This window comes from Podarcis raffonei, chromosome 10 (genome assembly GCF_027172205.1).
Source record: "Podarcis raffonei isolate rPodRaf1 chromosome 10, rPodRaf1.pri, whole genome shotgun sequence".
Classification (NCBI taxonomy): Eukaryota; Metazoa; Chordata; class Lepidosauria; order Squamata; family Lacertidae; genus Podarcis; species Podarcis raffonei.
Window position 1 is genome coordinate 55152619 of NC_070611.1, and position 16481 is coordinate 55169099.

Sequence of the window (16481 nt, forward strand, 5' to 3'; positions counted from 1 at the left end):
TCAAAGAGGACATTGGAACCTGTTGTAATAGGACTGGGCCATCTTCCATCCTATATATACTTCAGTCTTCCCCAACCCTTCAGAACTTTTGGTTTGCAGCTCCTGTCAGCACTTATCAGCATGATGGGAGTTGTAGTCTAGAGCATCTGAAGGGCATCAGGTTTGGGAAAGAATTCCAAGAGAGGGGGCAGGTGACAGTAGCTGATGTCACTGACAGCAGCAGCAGCGCCGCCCACTGAACTGGAATCCGAACTCTGATCATCATCATCATCATCATCATCCTCAGTTTCCTCAGCTTTCTCAGCATGATCTGCTTTCTTCACATCACCTTCATCCTCCTCTGGGTAACTCTGGAAAATTCCCACATTTTCCCCCCATTTAGGATTGTACTCAACACTCCTTGTGAACTTTATGGATTTAGAGTTAGTCATCCATACCCTGTATGCACCTTTTTCGTACCCCATGAACAAACCATGTGCCCCACGCTTCCCAAGCTTGTTGCTTTGTGGGGTGTGCACCCACATGTCAGAACCAAAGATTCTCAAGTGCTTGGTGTTAGGTTTCTTACCAAACATCTTCTCATAGGGAGTGCAACCAATAGGTGATGACAGTCTGCGATTAAAAGTGTAAACCAAATTCGAGAGAGCCTCCCCCCAAAACGTCTCAGGGAGGTTGGCATCATGCAACAAGGTTTTTATCCCTTGCAGCAACGTTTGATTTGCTCTCTCCGCAAGCCCATTCATCCATGGCGATCTAGGCGTTGACAAGTCATGCTGGATTCCCTTCTCAGTCAGGAAAGCTTCAAACTGCTGAGAAGTGAACTCCCCGCCCCGATCAGTAAACAGACAGCCAATACGTTTACCATGAGCATTCTCCAACCAAGCACAGAATGCCTTGAACCTAGGAAATGCTTGTGATTTCTGCTCGAGCATAAACACATGAATGTACCTGGAAAAAGAATCAATTAGAACCATGAAGTACCTTGCTCCTCCCAAAGAGGGCGCTAGAGGGCCTACCAGGTCTGCGTGAACTAGCTGGTAGGGTTTGGAAGCCTGCCTGCTAGACTCCTTGCCTTTTGGAGCAACCTTCACCTTGTTCTCTGCACAAGATACACATTTTATGTGAAATTTGCAAGGTTTGATGTCCAAACCTTCAACCAACTCAGGCATCTTGGCTAGCGCTTGCCAAGAGAGGTGACAAAATCTGCGATGTGCATCGTGAATGCATCCTGCATGAAGAACCTTGTTAGTTTGTGCAACACAACAAGTATCAGCATTAGACACAGCAACATCATCATAAGTTAGACTGAACAAACCATCCATCAACTTTGCATGCAAAATGTCCTCTTTGCCTTTTCTGATGACACAGACAGTCCTCTTGAAGGAAATCTCAAAACCACGCCTAGTCAGCTGTGGTACACTAATCAAATTGTCCGCAGCTCCTGGAACAAAAAGTACATTACTAATGGTCGTATTCAGACTTGCAAGTTTCACAGTTCCAACTCCTGTAGCTTGCAAAGTCCTTCCATCAGCCAGCTGGACCTCTCCATCTTGAGGTGTGAAGGAGATAAACAGATGGCGGTCTTTGCTGAGATGGCGCGTGCAACCTGAGTCAACAATAAACCTGGCCTTCCCCTTCGAAGCAGATTTGCTGGCAAACAAAACCTTGTTTTCCACCAGCGTGGGCTTTTGCAGCTTGCCTTTAGCCTTTGGTGAAGCTGTGCCAGCAAACATAGCCTTGTTTTCCACTGGCGAGGGCTTTTGCAACTTGCCCCCCTGCTCCTGGCCATCAGACGTGCCTTTAGCCTTTGGTGGAGCTGTGCCAGCTAACATTGCCTTGTTTTCCACTGGCGTGGGCTGTTGCAACTTGCCCCCCCGCTCCTGGCCACCTGCAAGCATCTTGCTCTGTTTACATCTGGTCTTCCGGCCTCTGCAAAGGCTCTGACCTTGGTTCTCACGAGAAACAGAGCTCTCAGCTGCCGACTCCTTGGCTCCCTCTGGAGGCTGGAATGCTGCCTGGGATGACATCACAGTCAGCTCCCCCTGCAGCTTGCAACCGGTGCCCTCGGCATCCGTGCATTCACTCGCATTCTGGGAAACAGCCAGGACCTCCGATGCATTCAAACACTGGGCTGGGATTATTGGCTGGTGGGCCTTTTTCAAAGCATCCCACATGTCACGTGCCGTGAGATTTCCAGCAAGCGTCTTTATTTCCTCCAGAGAGACGGATAAGACAATAATATCCATGGCCTTCGAATCCTGGCCCTGCCATTTCTCTGTCCGAGGAACTGGAGTGGCCTCAAATACAGTATGCCAGACTCCAAACTGACGCAGCAAACTCTCACACCATCTTGCCCAGGTCTCATAATTGTCCCGATTTAATTTAGGACACTCAGCAGCTTCAGAGGCTTGGAAAAACTCCATTCCACCTCTTTACTTTAGCCGTGAGCCTTTATGCGTTCTAAGACTTCTTATCTCGGCAGCCCATAAATCACGATGCCTCTGGCTCGGCTCCCAGGCCAATTAGTTTTGCCGGACATCAAAGACTTCTTCCGCGGCAGAAAAGCCTCTGCTTTCACTTTCCAGCACATACCTTTTTGCAGTCTGTCGCTGTCTTACTCTTCTGCAAGTGCCGTGAATCTGGGCCCATAACCTGTTGTTGGGATACTGCCAGGGAGATAAAGTCCATCTGAGCCCCCAAGCTCGGTGCCGGACGATCCATCAACCTCCCGTAGTCAGGCAATATCAGCAATTCAGCGACACTAAGCCTCAGGCTTAGTGCACACTATAACAGCAGAATTCACACAACAGAAGTTGCACAGCATGAGAGCAGAACATGCATATTTACAGTTTATTAGGCGTTGGTCAGGACAAAGAAAAGCATGACCGTCTGCTCCGACTGCTCAGGCAAAACAGCCAAAAACGAAAGGAACTTACAACATAAACATCCTGTGAGACAGGAACTTACGCAGGCTGTTATACAAACATCCTGCTCCCTTTTAAGGTGGAACGGAAATATCCTAACAGTGTCCTCGTCTGAACTTTTTTCTCCTTCCATATGGCCTCCTTCCATTAAGTGATGTGTGGGAAGAATTTGATTGGCTTACACTGGTTAAGGCATTTTTATGTTGTGTGAAAGGATTTATATTCTGAAAAGTAGAATATTAGTTATAATTATGCAAAATAAAGAAATTGGTGGCTATTAATACAGCAAAAGTGCTGCCCTATATAGGTGTCACCCACTGGTTATCCTCAGCAGTTCTCAACCTGTGGGTCCCCAGATGTTGTTGGACTACAACTCCCATCATCCCTGAGCTCTGGCCTTGCTAGCTAGGGGTGATGGGAGTTGTAGTTCAACAACACCTGGGGACCCACAGGTTGAGAAAGGAAATGAAACAGGACATACTTGCTCTAAATGTGTTGGAGTAGGAAATCTGTTGTGGTTTCTCACAGCTCTGGTCAAAATGCCTTTGCATTTGGTGGATTTTATAATTTTGTGGGGTGGGGATTCCATAGCAGCATAGTGGATAGGTTCTCAAGTGTGCTTAGGCTGGGGATACCTAGATTTCAATCCCCATTTGCCCACAGAAAGATTCTTGGGTGACCTTGGACAGGTGGGTTTCTCACTTATTTCTGTCTCTTAGGTCTGCTGTGAGGATAAAGGGGAAGGGATGACTGTGCGTACCACCCTGTGTAGGGAGGGAAGGAAGGAGGGATGAAAATAATTACACAATTTGTCTTTCCCCTCATTCCTCATTGAGCAGTCTTTGCAAGGCGAGATGCCACAGGAAAGGAAAGGCTGATTTATCGTTTTGTTCTGCTACTGAAATCAGTGCACAATGAAAGCATCATAATAGTAAATAAATAAAATCACAAACATCTCAATCACAGTTGCAGCATGCACTTCCTTAATATATCTTAGGGCCTCTCCAAACTTGTGGTGGTGGTGGTTTTTTTTGGGGGGGGAGGGGGCATATTCTGTAATATACCATTGATACAATAATAGTGGATTAGTGGTGGATTTATACTGGGCCATCCACACATCATTAGCTAAGTCGCTACAGCATGAGACTTACCCGGTAATTTCAGGGTTGTGGGTTTGAGCCCCAGGTTGGGCAAAAGATTCCTGCATTGTAGGGGTTTGGACTAGATGACCCTTGTGGTCCTTCCAACTCTACAATTCTATGATTTTATGAACAAGCACTGAGTGGAAATGAAGCAGCATGTCCTACCTTGAAATAGTTGCAAGAACAAACAGCATTATAAGGGAGGTGGGTTACAATTTCCCAAAAGCACGGTGAGCACAAATCTTTATGAATGCACAATAAAAAGAATGTCTGAAGGGGTTGTTATTATTAAAAGTTGTTCAAAACAACTTAACATAATTCTTAGTAAAGTTTTAATATCGCTGGTTGGGGGCAACAGACACTTCAGTTTTGATGCTGAGGCGCTTGCACTGTTCTCGCTTGATACACGAGCGATGCACACTGATGTGCCATTGAGTTGTGCAAGCTGCTCTGCCGACTGGTGGTGACGGCTAGGTTAGACAGCGCATGTGATCAGGAGTTGTCAACACCTGGCCATGCCACACCATATTCTTGATTTAAGTGGTGTGATATTGCATGCCATCCTGCCTCTCTCTGCATTTGTGAATCCTGATGACATGAAGACATGGCCTTAATTTGTCGCACTTGAGGACAAACGAGCTGCTCAGCACGCGTTGGTTTGCTGCTAAATAAGATCAAACAGATAAGCTGGCTCCTTGGGATAAATAAACCCAGCAAGACTGGGCTAACCATTTTGCTAAAGTACTCTTTTGAGAGCAGAGCCCCAGTTAAGCTGGCTAAGGTAATTTTGACAGTGCTGAGGGCTTAATTGTCCTGACTCAAGTCACTGGTAGTGAACTTGTCCTGTGTGATGTTTTTGGAACCGTTGCCATTTTCTCAGCTTTGTGGGAATCTTAAAATGTGAGTAATCTCCTTGGTGAGTAGTTAATTTTACGGAAGCAGAAGGCAGCTTGCAGAATCTTGCCCTTCTCCTCTCTGCCCTGCAAAAGCTTCTCCAGAGGAGGGTTCAAGGGACCTACCAAACACTGTGGCCAGGGGCTGCAGTCAGATGGGGGCATTGCCTGAATTTGGGCAGTGGGATCTTTCAGTGTTTGGCCAAGTTGCTTGAGGTTGGGTAATTTCCCTCCTCTCACTGCAGCCTGTAAGACTTAGCTGACAATGTTCAGTAGGTTGTTGTCCCTCTTTCCCTCTCACCTTCAGAGAGGCTTTGACCTGGGGAGGAAAAAAATCAGTTGTTTGAGCTGATCTCTGCACCAGGATAGATCTCAGGAGTTTAACAGGGCAAGGTAGAGTGAGGAGGGGCAGAGATTGGAATGCGCTGAAAAGGAGAGAGATAAAGTGGAGCCATGGAACATAAATTCTACACTTGGACCTCACATCTTCTTAATCTAGCACTGGTCTTGAGTATCAATTAGCCATAAAACTATTTAAAGGTAATTATTTAGTCAGCTGCTTTCCCAGTATTATAGGACTATTAAAACCTTGCAAACATTCCCCCCCTCCGCCCTTCACTCAAAGTTTTAGCGCAAAGTGATAATCGCAAAAGAATCTTAATGTGCCTGTACTTGCTAAGTTGTGGAACAGTTTTTGCTGTGTCTTTTCCCTTGCGCAAAGAAATCAGGGTTGGGAGGTCTGATGTGTTTTGTTGGAGCAAGCCAATGATGCTTATTGATTTGAGCTTGTGCAAAAGTGGAGGGGTGATACTGGATGGCGGTCCTGCTAGATAGATCAAGCAGTAATAAAACGGCTACTTTTGATACAGAAATACCTTGCTTTTACTGACAGGCTGCAATGACAATTGCAGGCGGAAAGTTTCCAGCTTATGGTAATGCAAACATAAGTAGTGGAACATAATGGGAAGTACCTTGAAGAGGTAACTACAAAATTTAGCATTTTGGCTATCTACCCAATAGCACTGTAAGTTCAGATAGTATTAGGGATGAGTTGATTCCCCCAGTTTTACTCTTGTAATAGTTCCGCTGCAGCAGCTATTGCACTGTGCATTTTGTTGCACTCTGGTTGTCAGGAAAGGAGAATGTCGGAATGCTGATGTCAGATTTTGTAAATGTGTAAAGTGAGGGGAAAGACCCTGCTTTCTTGGAAGAAGAAAATGCCTCATTACCTTTATTTCCAGTGCTTTGGTGTAAATATTATTGCTTAACCATAATACCCATACACAAGCGATATGTATCAATGGGTTTGGGGAAAACCTGAAGTTTGCAGAAATACAAAACGAAAAAAAAAATAGTTCAAAAAGATCTTTAGAAACAAAACCCTAAAAGGGGGGGCACCCTCCTCAGAGTCATGGGGGTGATGCTCTGATGAGCATGCTCAGTGGGTACAGAATCCTGGTTGGCTATGGGGCAGAAAACAAAGTGGGAGGGGAGGGGACAACATGGAGGAGGTGATGACTGGTTTTAACAATGAACAAGAGCACTCAACACTGCAACATTTGTATGCGGGCACTTTGCCTTTTTGCAGAGGTGCACCAGTACTCCGTTGCAAAGTGTAATAAAAAAAGGGAAAGTATGCAGATTCTTTCCTGATTTTAGGAGATAGCTACAAACTTTTGATAGATGTCAGTATTTATGTATGTTTGTAGATGCTTCTTGTTGGTGGTGAATAGTTACATTGCATTCTCCGTTTTCCTTTTAAAAATTTGCCACTGCCCATAGTGGCAGTGAGTTTTCGTGGGCAGAGGTAGCTGTAATTTCTCCTTCCAAAATGCTCCTAGGATGATGGAGGCATAGCGTCTGCTGGCTGCACCAAAGAGATCTATTTCCACCACAAGTGGTTGGAAAAACCATTCAAAATCTACCCTGAAACAGATAGTTTTTGACCATACCAAAATTGATGCATTCTCATCCCCATTCACCCTCCTCTGCAAAATTTTCTACTTGTAAGTGGGTGTTGAATTCTGGAGAGGGGGCATTTCATCTTGACATTACCTCTTGATGCTGCTGTCTGCAATTCTGCAGCACAGCTGTTCTCCCTGAGTATCTATTTGGGCAAGCAGCAATAAACACAGAGTGCACCCTTCGTGCGGATTGTGGGCGTTGGACTCCTTGGGGGGGTAAACACTGTCATGTGCAAATGTTGGGTGAAGTCATCTTATGCATGCAGAAGCAAGCACACACCCAACTCAAAACTGAGTGTACCACGTATTTCTAAATGACCTTCTTTGCTGTAATGCTCTCAAGAGTGTAATGTAGGAACACGGAAGGGACCAGAAGCCAATTGAGGCGAGATGCAGAAAAATGTACATGAGCATGTTCTGGCCTCAACATGTTAGGCTAAATTCAGATCCACTACACAGTTTCCTATGAATCCATCTTTAGATTTTAACTTGAGCAGGCAAGCAACTTCTAAATGCAGGTAACCGAATGCTTTGTGGAAGGAAGATTAAATGCCTGATTCTGACCAAGTTAAGGGAGAGACAGGAGGGGTGATTTGAGAATGCAACAGTTTTGGGGAAAACATTTCCTTAATGTGGTGGATCCAGAATACTGTCATGGACCCCAGATTTTCAGATAGCCAAGTGGAAGGAAATCAAATTAAAACAGGTGGGAATTCAGGACATCCCCATCCCCATCATGATGGTGACCTGCCACCCTTCCAACATTAAGAGTTAGATCTGCAAGCAGGCTAGAAAACCTAGCAAAGGGTATTCCTGAAGGGATTTAGTTCCACCCAGACATGATGCGAAGATTAAATTTTGCATGATTCATATATTTCTACCATGCACACCCCTCCCATGACCTGAGCCCTTTTGGGAAGTAGGTGGGTGGAATCTCACCAAAATGAAATGGATAGTGGATGACATTAGCTAGCTAGTTAGCTATGTAGGGAATGAAAGCCTGGAGAACACACACACACTCTCTGTGTGAACATAGATACCATTATGAATGGCATGCCCAGTTGGTAAAAAACTGTTTGATTGTAAAACAAAACAACAACCCCCAAACCATGGTTTTGCAATCAAAAGTCAGCAACCCAGGATCAAGCTTAGAGCTGGGGATGGAATCAGGAGGTTGACCCTGGTACAAGGTCTGGGATGGGGGAAAGTGCAGGGTTTTGGCAGCAACAAACTTTGGCTTGCCTACCAAGGCCAACAGAAAATTGTGGACTCCTGACCCCGTCAGTCTAACCCAGCAGGTAGGACATTCACCCAGCACTTGAGCACATGGATTGTTGGCAGAAGCATGGACATGATGGGTGGTGCACCCAAATTTATGACTTGTGTGTGAGTTGCAGACCCAGATGGGGAGTTGCTGGTAAATACTTGGGCCTCTGTGATCCTAGGGTGCTGGTGCTGAACATGACAGAGGCAGTAGAAGATAAGTGGGGCATCTGGAGCAGGTGGGTCTGGTCTGACAATTCAGTTCTAGACACTTGCCTACCTCACACTCACTGTGCTGCTGCTGACACCCTGACTTAGTGGGCTACAGGCATGAAGGCCTGCAAATGTATTTCAGCTCATACTAGACTGGCGCTATCTAAAAATAATAGAATGTGACTTGTGGCATAGTTGCCAAAAAAAGCTTGGGTCCTCTGCCTTGATAGTTTTATAGTTTCATCCTAAAATAACAGCAGATAAACTGGTTTTATTGCAAAGAACAAGGTGGTTACTGATTGTGATCTGTGTTCTTTGTAGCTCTACAAATAACTAGGTATTCGTTTTAAGACATTTTAACAAGTGGGACCTGTAGCATTTGTTCTTCCAACTTAGCCATTCAGTCTGGATTCAGCTGGTTTTTTCACTCCCAATATTATTTTCTACTTATGCAAATCTTTTAGTTCTCCCAACAAGCCTGTGGATGCCTCCTCTTGTGCATGGATGGTGGTGTTTAAGTTAGGTAAGAGAGAATGGAGGACACTTATTATTTAGGATATGATGCTTAGTACCTAAATAGGGTAAAGTAGGTCAGGTTCTGGTTTGTCCTCCATTTCCCAGTGCCAGGCAGACATCCTGTTGCTGCTGGTATTGCATCGACAACTTTTGTTGCTAGACGTCTTTCAGGGTGCTCTGAGCTGCTTTGAGGATTTCATTTAGAGAAGTTGAGAGTTAACTGAAGTGTGGGCCTCGGCCTCCCCTACAGGGGTTCTTGCAATCAGATATAAATAGCCTCTTATGCCAGCGGCAGGCTCCATGAAAGGAATGTTTTGTCTGAAAAGCGTGGTATGTGGCCGGACAGACTGAGCTGCTGCTGGAGGCTCCAGCTGGGGCATGGCCAAGTTGTCCTTTTAAAAGCCTTGGTTCCCTCCTCCCTTTCTTCATATTGAAGTTCCAAGGATCGGAATTCCATTTTTCTGCATTATTATAAGCTTCAGCACATCAGTGGGGTTGGGCATGCGGGTGGCAAAACCTGATGACTTAAATAAAAGAAAACACTCCCACTTTATGAGGAACATCCTCTGTCCTTTTCTGTGTGCATTGAACTGGTACATGTCTGGTGCAGTGTAACCCCCAGCGCACATTTATTTGGCTGGCAGAAGTCACATTTCCTTTATTTTCCTAGGTTCCTGGTTCTTCTTTCCTCCACTCCTTTTCCCAAGTACAGGCTGGGTGCTTTTTCCTTTGGTACAACTACATTAGGATTGTTGGAGGCAGTTTCAATTCAGAGTGACCTGGACTTTCAACTCTAGCTTGAGGTCATCAAGACCTTCATACTGGGGCATCAAACTGATACTGGAGTTTGCTTAGTGCCTCAGTGACATGTTCAAGCTGGAAACTGCTGCATTTGCCATGGTCTTAGGCTGTGTACACACCGTACAATTAAAGCACATAGCTTCCTCCAGTAAACCATGGGAATGGTAGTTCACCCCTTGCAGAACCAAAATGCCCAGCATCATTAACAAACTACAGTTCCCTGGAGTCTTTTGTAGAAGTCACATCCTTTCAGTGTCTGGTGTGTTTACAGCCTGAAATGGTTTTTACAATAACTTGCATCTAGCTAGCTTGTTGCCTCGTTTTAGTTGGATGTTTTTCCTCTCCGGGACACTGTAAAAGGTGTTCACTGAAATGCAGGGTGTGTTTCCTGGATTGTCCCCATTAGCAATGTCTCCTGATGCTAATGTGCTCATTAGCTGCCCTGCTTGTATTTGCACCAACAGGTCCTGCATATGTATGATAACCGTAAATGAATGACACTAACACTGATGGATGACTGTTGTGATGGTGCAAACCGTCCAAGAACCACAAATGAAATTGCTGCCCAGGATTTGGCACCAAACGACTGTAGGGGCCCCAAATGGTCCAAAGACTTTGATGCTTATCACTTTTATTTGTTTGCCAGTGTTTGTTATTTTGGTGAATGCCTTTATGTCACAGTGAAAGGACATCCTCAGTATTCTTTTTTCCTTTTCTCTCTCTCGCAGCATTTCACTGAACTCCTCGATGAGTTTTCCCAGGACGTTTTGGGGCAGCTCTTGAACGACCCCTTTCTGTCCGACAAAGATGAGATAATGGAAGTGGAGCTGTCACCTGCATCTCCCGCTCCCCTCATCCAAGCAGAGCACAGCTACTCTCTTTGTGGTGACTCGCGGCCACAGTCCCCGCTAACCCACATTTCAGCCGATGATAACTTCAATGAAGGTATGGGTTAACGAGTTTTGGACTTCACAAAAGAGTTTTTACAGTCTGGGATATTCTAGTTGGTTGTGTTTCCATGGGAGCTGATTTTTTAGGCGATCTTCTTTGAATTTTGTGAATGGCTAGGAAATACCTGAAAGGGAGTTCCTCTCCCTGCCTTCCTAAGATATGGTGTACTCTAGGTGTCTCTGTGTCAAGGCTAATAATAGAATCTTCCATTTGAGTTGGTCAAGTGAGACTGACCAAGAGAACTGAGTTTGGCCTTTATAAGTAATTGTTTTGAGGTGCTGGCTGCCTCTCCGGAGATCTGATGTGGAATTGGTTATCAACCGGAGTGTTTACGCTCTACTTCCACCTCCTCTCAACCTGTATATTTGTAAATAATTTCAAATACACACAGGTCCCTCTTTTCAAACACAATGTGCTCCCAGGAAATTGTTTGTTAGGCAAACTTTCGCATCATTGCATGATGGTTTCCATTATTTCCTAAGGGGACATTTTCATCCATGCTTTCTGCCTGAAACTTCTGCAGCCAATTTGCAAAGGCCAAGAAAGGGAAATGTCAGAGCTCTCCTGCTCCCTGATTTTCCGCTCCCTCTCTTTCCCTCCATGCTTTCTGTCGGAAATGTCTGCCATTGACCAGCAGAACACAAGCAAGTCAGGAAGTGAGCAAACTGGCTGTTCAGATATCTATATCAGCCACTTGTGTAACAAGGTTTGGGTATAATTCTTTGTGTTCCAAGAGCGAGCGTTCCTATAGCAGGACCTGCCAAAAAACCTGCTCTGACTTCCTTCCAAAGGAAACTAAACCCAGGTAAGCACTGTGATCCCAGAACTTCTCCCTGCTCAAAAAAGTAGGGTGAAGGAGGTTGATGGTAGAGTTGAGAAACTTCTTCTAGAATTGTGCATTTTGGAGACTAGAATGTTAGGTGAGGTGGCTCTTTTGTCCTTTCATGGGTCCTTGCATATATGGTTTTTCTGCCCTGCTGCCAAATGATTTTTCACAGAGGAGATTCATGTTTCCTATCCTTGAATATGGTTTAACCCAGCCTTCCCCAACCCCCCAGTTGCCTTGGACAACTGTGCTGTGCTGACTGTGGCTGATGAGAGTGGTAGTTCAAAACATCTGGAGGGAACTAGGTTAGGGAAGGCTCACTGAATGCATATTGAATTGGTGAGCAGACCTATATTTGCATTTTTTAAAAAGATGGATCTGCGCTCTGTGTGTGTGTGTGTGTTTTTGCTATATAGGTGTCCCAGCCTTCTCTGAAAGGTGACTTGCAAAATATGGCAGAGTGAAGGTGAATTCAAACTCAGTGAAGTTAAGATGCAAGTTCGTTTTTAAGATGCAAGTATCTGAAAGGATAGGGACGTGGGTGGTGCTGTGGGTTAAACCACAGAGCCTAGGACTTGCCGATCTGAAGGTTGGCGGTTCAAATCCCCGTGGCGGGGTGAGCTCCCGTTGCTCAGTCCCTGCTCCTGCCCAACCTAGCAGTTCGAAAGCACGTCAAAGTGCAAGTAGATAAATAGGTACCGCTCTGGCGGGAAGGTAAATGGCGTTTCCGTGCACTGCTCTGGTTTGCCAGAAGCGGCTTAGTCATGCTGGCCACATGACCCGGAAGCTGTACGCTGGCTCCCTCGGCCAGTAAAGCGAGATGAGCGTTGCAACCCCAGAGTCGGCCACGACTGGACCTAAAGGTCAGGGGTCCCTTTGTTGTTGTTTAGTCGTTTAGTCGTGTCCGACTCTTCGTGACCCCATGGACCAGAGCACGCCAGGCACCTCTGTCCTCCACTACCTCCCGCAGTTTGGTCAGACTCATGTTTGTGGCTTCGAGAACACTATCCAACCATCTCATCCTCTGTCGCCCCCTTCTCCTTGTGCCCTCCATCTTTCCCAGCATCAGTGTCTTCTCCAGGGAGTCTTCTCTTCTCCTGAGGTGGCCAAAGTACTGGAGCCTCAGCTTCACGATCTGTCCTTCCAGTGAGCACTCAGGGCTGATTTCCTTAAGAATGGATGCGTTTGATCTTCTTGCAGTCCATGGGACTCTCAAGAGTCTTCTCCAGCACCATAATTCAAAAGCATCAATTCTTCGGCGATCAGCCTTCTTTATGGTCCAGCTCTCACTTCCATACATCACTACTGGGAAAACCATGGCTTTAACTATACGGACCTTTGTTGGCAAGGTGACGTCTCTACTTCTCAAGATGCTGTCTAGGCCTGTCATTGCCCTTCTCCCAAGAAGCAGGCGTCTTTTAATTTCGTGGCTGCTGTCACCATCTGCAGTGATCATGGAGCCCAAGAAAGTAAAATCTCTCACTGCCTCCATTTCTTCCCCTTCTATTTGCCAGGAGGTGATGGGACCAGTGGCCATGATCTTCGTTTTTTTGATGTTGAGCCTCAGACCATATTTTGCGCTCTCCTCTTTCACCCTCATTAAAAGGTTCTTTAATTCCTCCTCACTTTCTGCCATCAAGGTTGTGTCATCTGCATATCTGAGGTTGTTGATATTTCTTCCGGCAATCTTAATTCCAGCTTGGGATTCATCCAGCCCAGCCTTTCGCATGATGTATTCTGCGTATAAATTAAATAAGCAGGGAGACAAAATACAGCCTTGTCGTACGCCTTTCCCAATTTTGAACCAATCAGTTGTTCCATATCCAGTTCTAACTGTAGCTTCTTGTCCCACATAGAGATTTCTCAGGAGACAGATGAGGTGATCAGGCACTCCCATTTCTTTAAGAACTTGCCATAGTTTGCTGTGGTCGACACAGTCAAAGGCTTTTGCATAGTCAATGAAGCAGAAGTAGATGTCTTTCTGGAACTCTCTAGCTTTCTCCATAATCCAGCGCATGTTTGCAATTTGGTCTCTGGTTCCTCTGCCTCTTCTAAATCCAGCTTGCACTTCTGGGAGTTCTCGATCCACATACTGTTTGAGCCTTCCTTGTAGAATTTTAAGCATAACCTTGCTAGCGTGTGAAATGAGTGCAATTGTGCGGTAGTTGGAGCATTCTTTGGCACTGCCCTTCTTTGGGATTGGGATGTAGACTGATCTTCTCCAATCTTCTGGCCACTGCTGAGTTTTCCAAATTTGCTGGCATATTGAGTGTAGCACCTTAACAGCATCATCTTTTAAAATTTTAAATAGTTCAGCTGGAATACCATCACTTCCACTGGCCTTGTTATTTGCAGTGCTTTCTAAGGCCCATTTGACTTCACTTTCCAGGATGTCTGGCTCAAGGTCAGCAACCACACTACCTGGGGTGTACGAGACATCCATATCTTTCTGGTATAATTCCTCTGTGTATTCTTGCCACCTCTTCTTGATGTCTTCTGCTTCTGTTAGGTCCTTACCACTTTTGTCCTTTATTATGGTAATCTTTGTACGAAATGTTCCTTTCATATCTCCAATTTTCTTGAACAGATCTCTGGTTCTTCCTATTCTGTTGTTTTCCTCTATTTGTTTGCATTGCTCGTTTAAGAAGGCCTTCTTGTCTCTCCTTGCTATTCTTTGGAAATCTGCATTCAATTTCCTGTATCTTTCACTATCTCCCTCGCATTTTGCTTGCCTTCTCTCCTCCGCTATTTGTAAGGCCTCGTTGGACAGCCACTTTGCTTTCTTGCATTTCCTTTTCATTGGGATGGTTTTCGTTGCTGCCTCCTGTACAATGTTACGAGCCTCCATCCATAGTTCTTCAGGCACTCTGTCCACCAAATCTAAATCCTTAAACCTGTTCGTCACTTCCACTGTGTATTCATAAGGGATTTGACTTAGATTGTATCTTACCGGCCCAGTGGTTTTTCCTACTTTCTTCAGTTTAAGCTTGAATTTTGCTATAAGAAGCTGATGATCTGAGCCACAGTCAGCTCCAGGTCTTGTTTTTGCTGACTGTATAGAGCTTCTCCATCTTTGGCTGCAGAGAATATAATCAATCTGATTTCGATACTGCCCATCTGGTGATGTCCATGTGTAGAGTCGTCTCTTGTGTTGTTGAAAAAGCGTGTTTGTGATGACCAGCTTGTTCTCTTGACAGAACTCTATTAGCCTTTGCCCTGCTTCGTTTTGATCTCCAAGGCCAAACTTGCCAGTTGTTCCTTTTATCTCTTGATTCCCTACTTTAGCATTCCAATCCCCTATAATGAGAAGAACATCCTTCTTTGGTGTCACTTCTATAAGGTCTTGTAAGTCTTCATAGAATTGGTCTATTTCAGTTTCTTCAGCACCAGTGGTTGGTGCATAAACTTGGATTACTGTGATGTTAAAAGGTCTGCCTTGGATTCGTATCGAGATCATTCTATCATTTTTGAGATTGCATCCCAGTACAGCTTTCGCCACTCTTTTGTTGACTATCCCCTTCATGGATCACTGCCTTGCCGTGGCGAAGGGGCTTGAAGAACTCAGAGAAGCTATGAACTACGCCGAGCAGGGCACACAAGATGAACAGGTCATAGTGGAGAGTTTTGACCAAACGTGATCCACCTGGAGGAGGAACCGGCAAGCCACTCCAGTATCCTTGCCAAGAAAACTCCATGGACAAAGACAACAGGCATATAAAAGTTATGACGCTGGAAGATGAGCCCCTCAGGTCGGAAGGCGTCCAACATGCTACTGGGGAAGAGCGGAGGGCAAGTACAAGTAGATCCAGAGCTGATGAAGCGGCTGGGCCAAAGCCGAAAGGACGCTCAGTTGCGGATATGCCTGGAAGCGAAAGGAAAGTCCAATGCTGTAAAGAAAAATATTGCATAGGAACCTGGAATGTAAGAACCATGAACCTGGGTAAGTTGGAGGTGGTCAAAAATGAGATGGCAAGAATAAATATTGACATCCTGGGCATCAGTGAACTAAAATGGACGGGAATGGGCGAATTCAGTTCGGATGACCATCACATCTACTACTGTGGGCAAGAAACCCGTAAAAGAAATGGAGTGGCCCTCATAGTCAACAAAAGAGTGGCGAAAGCTGTACTGGGTCCCTTTACCTTTATCTGAAAGGATACTTCAATGGAGTCTGCTCAGGTGCATTTTGAGAGTCACAAATTAAAAAGGCAGATGGAAAGGGATGAGCTAGATAGGAAGGAATATGAAATATTACAGGAAAGGAGACTGAATAGAATTTGCAGGTGGTCTGCTGCCGTTCTGTGGCCCTTGTCAACTCTTGTGAATTAGTATATAAGTGTGAAAACCAGCCGTATGTGCTGCTAAAAACCATCTCAGAGCAGCTTTATATAACAGTAACTGTCAGCTATCATACTTGCCAGAATTCCAAGTGGTAATTCACGACTTGTATTTTGTTTCTTGAATGATCAAGTACATGTAATATCTATATCCAACACGTTTCTAACATAAGGATTCTTTTAAGTGACATGAAAATGAAGCCTGAACATTGAAGGGTGCAAACTGCAACTATTATAATTCTTTTTATATACCTCTTTCAGGCAGCCATGTCTTGAATACCACATACAGCTCTAGCTGTCTCTTTTGAAAAGGGTATCATAGGTCTCAGTGGCATAGCGTGGGTTCCAGAACCCGGAGCAAGAGCAAGAAACCCAGACAGATTGGCAGGGTATAAATATAATAATAATAATAATAATAATAATAATAATAATAATAATAATAATTGTCCTCATAACCACCCACTGATTGGCTGCAATGAAGGGGCAATAGCTCAGCGACCTATTCAAGTGGTAGCTGTGGTGCCCTGTGAGAATTGAGCATGGCGAAGAGAGGGATTGGGGGGGTATCAGGAGTGGGGAGATTTTCTGTGTGAGGGGGAGGGCTTCCTATTTTTTATTTAGTTATAATATTTTCTGGGGTTTTTTTCTCTT

The 16481-nt window shown here is 45.0% G+C and overlaps 1 protein-coding gene across 2 annotated transcripts in view; it reads left to right on the forward strand.

The window, feature by feature from the left end:
* Positions 1-16481, forward strand: part of CREB3L2 (cAMP responsive element binding protein 3 like 2) — a 73998-nt gene that overhangs the window by 32197 nt on the left and 25320 nt on the right. For both annotated transcript variants that reach the window (XM_053407443.1, XM_053407444.1), the window contains exon 2: positions 10445-10661. In XM_053407443.1, coding sequence (XP_053263418.1) covers positions 10445-10661 — 217 coding nt within the window. The remainder of the gene's footprint in view (positions 1-10444; positions 10662-16481) is intronic.